At 50.1% G+C, this 9,454-nt stretch overlaps 1 protein-coding gene across 1 annotated transcript in view; it reads left to right on the top strand.

The window, feature by feature from the left end:
• Nucleotides 1–2,492: 2,492 nt before the first annotated feature.
• The window catches only part of LOC105808124 (zinc finger protein 98-like), a 59,206-nt gene continuing 52,244 nt past the window's right edge, over nt 2,493–9,454 (top strand). Inside the window, exons 1-3 of the mRNA XM_012641685.1 lie at nt 2,493–2,496; nt 5,839–6,023; nt 7,095–7,262. Of these exons, the coding sequence (XP_012497139.1) occupies nt 2,493–2,496; nt 5,839–6,023; nt 7,095–7,262 (357 nt within the window). The remainder of the gene's footprint in view (nt 2,497–5,838; nt 6,024–7,094; nt 7,263–9,454) is intronic.

The following is a 9,454-nucleotide window of genomic DNA, read 5'->3' as shown; positions in this document are numbered from 1 at the left end:
ATAGACATGAAGATGTGGTTTTTGGTTAAAAAAAGGTAACTTTGGCTAGTTTAGAGATTATTTAAAGGTTGAAAGCAGAAAAAAAATGAAATAAATAAACTGAGTGGGTATAGAAAGAAAAAAAACAGAAAAATTGTAAGAGGTTATAAAAGGTGTATAGAAATCTTGCCTTGAGTGGTCAAAGCTGATTGAGATTGGATAGATATGCTTAGAAGGTTTCATTGAAATTAGATTTAATATTAATAATACATGATACAAGGGTAAAATTTGGCTTTCTCACTTAAGGTTTTTATCTAGTATTAACAGGAGATAATAAAAGACCTGGGTTCACCTTTTCAGTAAATTGTAAAAAAATAAAAATGACCAAATTACTTTGTTGATTGTTCTTTAACTATGACCCTTTTAAATCTTGTTCTATTCCTTCTTGGGGATTTCCTTCTGAGTTTCACAGAGACTGAGAAACTGCTTTCATTGGTCAAATAATTCACTCTGTTTGCAACATATGGCCAATTTTTCAGCATTTCCATTATGCATACCACCCTCAGTCTTCTAGACTGGTGGAATATACAAATGGGGTATTAAAATCAATTAACAAAATTTACAGGAACTTTTAAACTTCCCTGGCCTAAGATTCTTCTGTTGGTATGTTTAACTTACGTTCTACCTCCTTAGGAAAATATCAGCTTTCTCCCTTTGAAATAATAACAAGAAGGCCCATGTACCCGGATTAGGTAGCATACAAGCCAGACCTTTTTAAAAATGATATTCTTCATCATTGTAAAGGCCCTATAAAGTTTCTCACTAAAATTTTTAAATTAAAGTTTCTTTTAACACTGAGCTCCCAGGACATGTAGACATTGAAGATCATGACCTTCAATCTAGAAATTATGTTTATTGAAAATACCCTCAAAAAAGATTCCCTCTAATCCTGGTGGAAGTAACCAGGTCAGGTATTGTCAACCAATCCCTGTGCTGCTAAATTCAAGGTCAGTATCTCTTATAACATTTGGTCATCCCTCTATCTATAGATAGCTCTGAAGAAACCCGCCATTGGACTACTTACTTCAAACTTTTCTCTAGGCATGACCACCAATCTATTTTAGATGGAGATTCTACTTGAGGGAAACCTAATTATCTGCCTGTCAATCAAGGAAATAAGCACATGCATTTTATGGTAGAATGCTTTTGCCTTAATGAGGTGTCAATATTCATGGACACTTGATTAGAAAACTTCTTACAACAATTGGAAAAAATTGCTGATTGGCGAAACTGTTGCCTCCATCACAGTTCAACAAAAAGCTATTGATTCACTGGCTGAGGTTGTTATTGACATCACATTGCTTTAGATTATATATTACCTGAGCAAGGATATGCAAGTATGGTGGCAAATATCTCTTACTGTATATATATAAACACTTCTCATGAAATAGGAAAATCAGAAAAGAAGCCACTTGGCTACAACTAGTCACTAATGAAGAACCTGGATTTAATTTTCTTTCTGATGTTTTTAGTTGGCTCCTTAATGGAATACTTTTTGTTGTTTTTCTGGCATACAAATTCTCTGCTTATTATCCTTATGTGCATTATACTTCTACTATTCAAATTATCTCTCATTGTTTTATTTCTTCCAAGAAAATTAAAATCACAATATTCCAAAGACTAGAGATAATAAAACAAGCAACAACAGCTATGTAAATGTATGACTTGACTGAAGTTTGATTCTTGGCACTCTGCGATGCCATCCCAATTTGGCTTTTGGGTGCTCTTAAAATTTCTCACTGAGATGTCTCCTCCTCCCCCCTTTCCCATTGTGGGACAGGACTGCCTAGGAATAAGCCTTCCCAGCAATGGGGGACACCTAGACACTCAGACTTTGATCATCGAAGCTTTCAAAAAGAAATATTTTGGTTAAAAGGGAGAAATGAGAAAGAAAAGAAACTTTTTTATTTAAAAAATGCAAGCCTCCTCTAAATTATGAGGACCAGAGAGGCACAGAAATGAGGCAGCAGTTTGTCCCACTCCCCACCTTGACCCTTGAGCTAAGTAATCACCTCTAGAAACTGTCTGCTATGTGGACTCCAGACTGACTGACACCACAAGCAGCTACAAACTCACCTAACAATGCCACATGCTGGACACCATAACTCATACTGCATAAACAACGCATAGCCAGTCACTAATCAATGTTTGTGTAAAGCAATAAGAATTCCTGACAAGTAAGTGCCCATGTTCCCCCTTTTCCCTTTAAAAACCTGCTTGTAACAAACATGGAATGGAGCGCATAGCCAAGGTTACTTGCATCTGAGTGCTCCAGATAGCCTTCCTCACCCTGGCTCGGGTAGATTCTTTAACACTGAATTTTGTGCCTCAGTTTCTTTCTTTATGTCAAAAAATGTACAAAGTGTTAGCACTTAGGGGATAAAAATCAATAACTGCCTTGTCAATAACTCCAAAAAATTAACTTGAAATAATTAAAGTCCATTAGTGAAGGGATGGGTGAGTAAATGGGTGACCTGCAGCCTCAGACAGCAGCACGTGTGTCACGTGTTTCCGAGGCACAGAAACCACATAAAAACCTCTTCAGCATAGTAGTAACAGAATATGAAAGGTCACATTAAGTTACTGAAAACTCAAAAAGAGGCAAAACTGAGCAAACCTCTGCTTGGTGATAAATAGTTAAGCTACAAATAATAACAAAAAGAATCAGGCTGGCAACACCTCTGGGTGAAGGAGGGAGGTGAAATCAGGCAGCACACCAGTACTGCCCAAGGCAGTTCTTACTACACAGAACAAGAACATATAAACAACATTCTTATTACTTAAATTCTGCATAAAACTATTATTTCAAGAATGCTCTTTGCTTCTTCAGACCATATTACATAATCATTTAGATTTTACAGCAAGAAAATAAGAATCTTACATTCAAATCATGGAATAAAATTCTTGAATACTTGGAAAAACTGGAATTATATGACATAAAGATTATAAAGGAAACAAAAGGGAAACAGCTCAGGCAGGCAGCCTGTGTCTTCCAAGTTCACAAGAAAGCCCATAGTCAGCAGGCTGAACATGTTTCCAAGCTTGGGGACCACTCTCACTGTGGTGTTGTAGCCCAGGGTGTCTCGCTCCAGGGTAGTGAGAGACAGAAACCTGAGAACCCGGGAAATTTATTAAATAATTCTGGAAGCTCCACCCACAAACCCTACTGTTTCTTCCTCACAGGATGGAAACATCTTCCTGATGTTTTTAGTTGGCTGCTTAATGGAATAGATTTTTGTTGTTGCTATTCTGGCATACAAATTCTCTTTTTATTATCCTGATGTGCATTATACTTCTACTATTCAAATTATTAATGCTATGTATCTCTCATTGTTTTACTTCTTCCAAGAAAATTAAAACCATGATATTTCAAAGACTAGAGATAATAAAACAAGCAACAGCAGCTACGTAAATCAATGACTTCACTGAAGTCTCATTCTTGAGACCCGCAGGGTCTAAATTCTCACCAGTGATCACTCACCTGAAGTCGGTTTAAGGTTCTGACCTATGATGTCGTTATTCTGTCAACACTTCTGACACCAAATGTGTGGCATTTGTTGAACATCAATCAATTCTCCAACACTAATTGGTTGTCCAACAATTCAATTCTGACACCGCCCAGAGTTAGCACAGAACCCACAAGTCCAGGGCTCAGTCCCACATCAAGGCTCACACTTCAGATGCCAGATGCAAGCCCTGAGGGCCCATCCATACTTCCAACAACTGCCTATAAACCAGGGGTTCCCATAACCTCCTTCTCAAGTTCAATAACCTGATACAACTACTCATGGAACTCAGCAAAACACTTTAGTTACATTTATTATTTCATCAAATTGCTGCACTTAGAAATGGCTGAATGGAAGGCATGTGTGCACCAGGGAAAGCGGCGGGGAGGCTGGGCTGGAAGGTAATCCTGTAACAGCAATCCCCTCCTTTGTGTACATTAAGAGCAGCTCGCTGCAAATAAACACCCTTTACATTTGGACTTAGATGGTGCTCCCCGTTTTACTTATCACAAAGCCAGCACAGATTCTACAAATTCCCATTTTTGCCTCATAAACAATTAGATGAACAAATGAACAATTGTGTTTTCACTGGTCTCAACAGAGTATCCCCTGCCTCAGCCTTAGCCAGCACACAGCCCCTCTCTGTGCCCTCCTAAGAACAGTCTGCCTTCAGGGTAAATCAGTCTCTCATTTATGATCGAACTTTGCCACTCCACATCCTGCCCTCCCCCCCACCTGTCTTATTTACTCCTCCCTAGAAAAGAAAGCCCTTTTCTGCCTAACCTTTGAGATGCTTGCAGATCTTATATTTGGTACTTTCCCCCTATTGCAATACTCCTTTGCAATAAAGTCACTCCTCATCTAAATCTGAAATTTTTTGTCCATGTCTAAAAACAGCCTCAGGACAATAACAATTGCACTCTCAGAAAGGGCATCAAACACTCCTTCCATCCCAAACCCAAACAAATCTTCCTGTGGATCCCCAGTTTTCCCGGGCTCTGTAGCACCTCTCAGTATAAAGTGCTCCTCCCATGGCTGGTGTGAGCAGGCTGGGAACACCTGCAGGTGAGGCTCCCCGGGAAGAACTCACTGGGCCTTCAATGACCTTTTTTTGCAGGCTCCTTAGCTTGGAGTCACAGGGCTCAGGTCTCTGCTTTTCAATCAGGGTTATTAATGTAAATGAGGCCAATCTTGGTGGCTCATGCCTGTAATCCTAGCACTCTGGCAGGCTGAGGCAGGAGTATTGCTTGAGTTCAGGAGTTCAAGACCAGCCTGAGAAAGAGTAAGACCCAATCTCTACTAAAAACAGAAAAAAATTAGCTGGTGTCCTGATGCATGCCTATAGTCCCAGGAGTGCTGGTGAGGCTGAGGCAAGAGGATCACTTGAGCCCACGAGTTCGAGGTTGGCAGTGAGCTATGAAGATGCCACTGCACTCTCCCCAGGGTGACAAAGCAAGACTGTCTCAAAAAAAAAAAAAATTGTAAATAACTATTTAGGAGGCAGTTAGACTGAACCGACTCTCGTTTTCTGGGTTCCCACCTGAGAATACTGAAATCTAATCCAAATGCATTTTTTTTTGTAAATTACTAATTTACAGAGAAACAATTTAGGCTTTACCAACTATTACACTGCTAATGAGCCTCTGATTATGCAACCAGAACACAGCCACCTTGATAGTCCAAATAAGGCGACTATCTAACTGTAACCAAGCAATTTATGAATCCTCATGCACCTATAAATGTCTCTCCTTCAAGCCCCGCCGGTGGACCCCAAACCACAAACCTGCCTGAGAGCTTCCTAATTAATCGCAGTTTGCTCTAATAAACTCCTATTCTAACGGTGCCTTAGTTTAATTTTCAAAAGGAGAACGGAGGAACGGGGACCCCAGGGACCCCAGCTCCCCCCACGCAGGAGCCCCGCACACCGAGTGGGGATTCTTCCCCGAGGACCCTCCCGTCGTCCCGCACACTCTGGGGAGACGCGGGGCTGCGGGCGCAGAGCTGCCCAGACAGGTTCCGGTCGGGGCCGAAGTCACTTGCGGGAAGGCGACGGACACCGAGAGCTCCGGCAGCCGGCCCAGCCCACGCCACTCCGTGGCCAGAGGCGTCTGCGGCCGCGCCGCGCCAGCGGGGACTCGGTCCGTGGACGCCGGAGCTGACGCGGGAGGCCTCAGTTCCGCCACAGCCTGTTCCGGCCGGATCCAGCCCCCGGGACTCCCGGCCCCGCACGCTCACCATCTCCCGGCTTCCGCGGTGTCCCGGCATCCTCCCTGCAGACCTCCCGTTCCCGCAGGTCACAGGGCGGCAGACGCTGCGGCACAGCCACCTGGCCCTCCCACCGCGGAGGAGAAAGCAGGGAACACAGATGTCACCGGGCGGCTGCGGCAGGAGACAAAGGCTCAGGCGGGTCCTGGGAGCCGCCCCTTCCTCTCCTGCTGCGCCCTCATTGGACAGTTCCCACCCAGCGTCTCTGATTGGGTAGGGCGCCAAGCCCCGCCCCTTGGGGCCGCGAGTGACAGGTGACAGGACCACACACGTTCGCGGCTGCGAGGCGGGCTTCCCCTCTGCGCGCGACCGGCGCTGCCGCAGAACCCGCGCATTTAGCCTTGTGTGTAAGGTTATATCCATGTGTGAAAAACATATATGATATTCGAAACGGGAAACAATATAACAATTATTTAAAATTTTCTGATTTCATAACCTTCTTCGCCTCTGGTCTTTGGAGGAGGCGGCCTGGGCTTTGCAAAAGGAGGGATCCCCTCAGGCGGCGACGGCTGCTGGAAATGCCGCGGAAGAGAGGTGTGAGCCACGCGTGTCGTCTTAATGTTTCCAGTAGCAACAGAAAAGGAAAGGAAAGACACGGAATTGATTGAAATAATTTATTCAACCCAATGTATCCAAAACATCATTACAACATGCGATCAATATCTTATTAATGAAGTTTGGTTTTTTGTACTAAATCTTTCAAAATAACTCTGTATTTTAAACTTCTAGCACATCCCAATTCAGCGAGCACTGTGTGTATACAGTGGCATAGCCTGAGCTCCCTTCCCGTGGCCAGCAACTCAGCTTTAGGGTGTTTCTGGGGTCCCCTCGGCAAGAGGGGTCCATTCAGTCAGCTGGGCAGGGGGTTAAGATTTTATTTTAGTTCACAAGACTCCACCAGTCTTAAGAAAGGTGAATGAGGGGAAAATGTGATTACAAAGCCAGTCTCTCCCCTTGGGGAAACAAAGAGCCGCTTTAGACAAACCGTTCCCCGCGGAATACACCCCCCGCGGCCCCAGCCGCCCGGCGGGAAGCGAGTCCCCAGCCCCAGCCGGGCCTGGGCGCGGGGCGGAGGGGCCGGGACACCCCGCGGGCTCGGATCCGGAGCGGTCCCTGTGGCCCGGCCGGGCGCGGGCTTCCCGCTCCGGGAAGTTTTCTTCGCGGCCGCCCGGAGGCTCCGGCGCAACCGGGGAGGGACGCGGCGGGCGGCCGGGGGTCGGGCCCCGCCGCCCCCGCCCCGCGCGCTCCTGCGGCCGCGGTGACCCGCGCCGCCTCCCCCGGCAGATCCGGAGCTGCGCCCGCGCGCTCTGCGTGGCCGTGGCCGTGGGGGCGGCCCCGCCTCGGAGCCCGGGCCCGGAGCGCGTCCGGCGGAGAGCGGCGGGTGCGGAGGACCCGGCGGCCGAGGAGGGGCGGGCGCTGCGGGCGGAAGCGCCGGGACCGGACGGGAGCCCGGTGGGGAGGGCGCGGGGGCCCAGCGTGAGTGGCACCGCGGGACGGCGGCCGAGCTCCTCGGGCTCCCCTCCCCGGAGATCCGCAGCCGCAGCCGGGGCGGGGATTGGGCGGCACCTGGAGTGCCGAGGTCACCACCCACGTGCGGGGCGGCAGCTGGGACCAGCCGGGCGTGGGTCGCAGCGCCTGCCCCCCGCCCGGGTTCCTGTGTAACTTCGGCCAACGCCGGAGGGAACTTTGCAGGGCGGGTGCGACTGCGACAGCTGAAGCCGGCCCCTGACCCCAGAGGCTGGCACGACGAGGTGACACCCTCTGGCGCCACCATCGCCCGCACCCTGCTCTCGTGACCCGGCGGGCTCAGGGGTCTGCCCCGGGGGAGCGGGCAGCGCCGGGCCGAGGTGAGAGGGCGACGTCCCAGGGCCGTGGGGCCGCCGGCGGTCAAGGCCGGGCGGGACGTGGAGGGGCCAGGAGGGGCCGCCGTGCCGGCGGCGAGGAGGCTGTGCGAGTCCACCCTGCACGGGCGCCGCCGTCCCCGAGCTGCTGCAATCAGGGCCCCCGGCCAAACCTGGCGAGCGCTCTGGGTGCTGCCTGCTCGCACCGCGCTGCCAGCTCCAGGCCGGTGGGCAGAGAGAGAGGGGTGGCCAGGCAGGCGGCTGCCGGGAGCCCGCCCCCTAGGGACAGCCAGCTCCCAGCCTGGGCTAGGGGTCGCAGGCACCTCCGTCCCCAGCTGGCGGCAGCGCGCAGGGAGGTCCTGCAGGCCCGAGAGGTTCAGGAGGGACTGAGCGGGGATGGAGCCGCCTCTGGTGCGGCGGGGGGTCTGCCCGGGCCTCGCGGGCTCCCGGCTGCCGGCTGCCCGCCCAGGCTCTGGGTGTCGTCCTGGAACCTCGGTTTCCTCGCCTGTCTGGGAGGCCTGTGATGGCAGCGCCGTTTCAAACGTTAGACTGAAAATCCCCTTACGCCCTCAGCCTGCCTGGCCTCCTGATCGCGAGCGCGCTCTCTCTCTCCCCCCCACACACTTTAAGAAGCTGCTGAAAGTCTCCCAGTGGGGAAGACAGGTGGGGAGGCAGAGAGGCGGCTGCCTTGGGTTTCAGCGGCCCTTCCCAGTATCTTCCTCCTGTTAGGCTCTTTGAAAATACAAACCTAGCAACACATCATATACCCCGGAGAGCTAAGAAGAACTTCTTATGTGTTTCAAACCAAAATGATTTGTTCCCTGACCAAAGGCCCTCATCTGCCCCCCAAACACAAATGCCTTAGGGTGGCCGGCGTCAGACCTGAGTCGGAACTTGCTGATTGTTCTCTGGGGTTGACCCAGGGCCCTCATGACGGAGCATCGCTCCTCCTCATCCCACCCCTGTGCCTCAACTCTAGTGACCCAGAACTGGGAGCAAAGTTCCTCAGGCAGGGGACATGGCCCTCCCTGGCACCCTGTGGCCTAATGGACATCAGTCCCGGCACAAGAGACCCCGGGCAGGGAATGTCTGTCTCCTCCCATTTTCACATGCTGCAGCCATTTAACGCCGTGGGGTGGGCTTTCTGGGCCCTCAGCCTTCAGGCTGGGATTTTTACCTTGTGCTACAGTGGGGGAAACTGAGGCATGGGGCCAGTAAGTGGCAAAGTCAGAAAAACTCTGTGATTGGGAAAAGCCCTCCAGGCCCAGCAAGGCCCCTCCAGGACTCAGCACCCCTTGGGTTGCATCAGTGAGCTGTTCTTGGCATGGGGCACCTGGTTGAGGTCAGCACCTTGTGGGGTGGGGGTGCTGGCAGGAGCAGAGGCTGTGGGGCTCAGGGAGGGAAAAGGGACCCTTTCCATCCACTTGTACCCTCTCCTGCATTGCCGCTCTCCATCCTCAGGAGGCGAGGGAGATTGGAGGACAAGGCTAAAGACACAGGTGACACCGGATTCCAGGCACTCGGGGATGGCTGGGGAGGGGCCTGCTCCCCACCTACCAAGCCCTGCCCTCAATAGGCAGGTGAGGACCAACACCTGGGGAAAGACCTCCCTGGGGTCACACTGAGGGTCAGGGTCTCCTCAGGATTGCAATGTGTGTCCATTCATTGGACATTTTAATCAGTAATTATATTCTATGGCCTTTTATCTCCAATTAATATATTCAGTTTCATCACTCTAAGTGTCTAGGCTAAATATTGTATGTAAAGAATTAAGGTGGGTCAAACAAAATCTCTCGTGGCTGT

Source organism: Propithecus coquereli, unplaced genomic scaffold, assembly GCF_000956105.1.
Source record: "Propithecus coquereli isolate 6110/MARCELLA unplaced genomic scaffold, Pcoq_1.0 Scaffold168, whole genome shotgun sequence".
NCBI lineage: Eukaryota > Metazoa > Chordata > Mammalia > Primates > Indriidae > Propithecus > Propithecus coquereli.
Note: the sequence above shows the minus strand (reverse complement) of the source record. Positions and strands in the feature narration are given on the sequence as shown.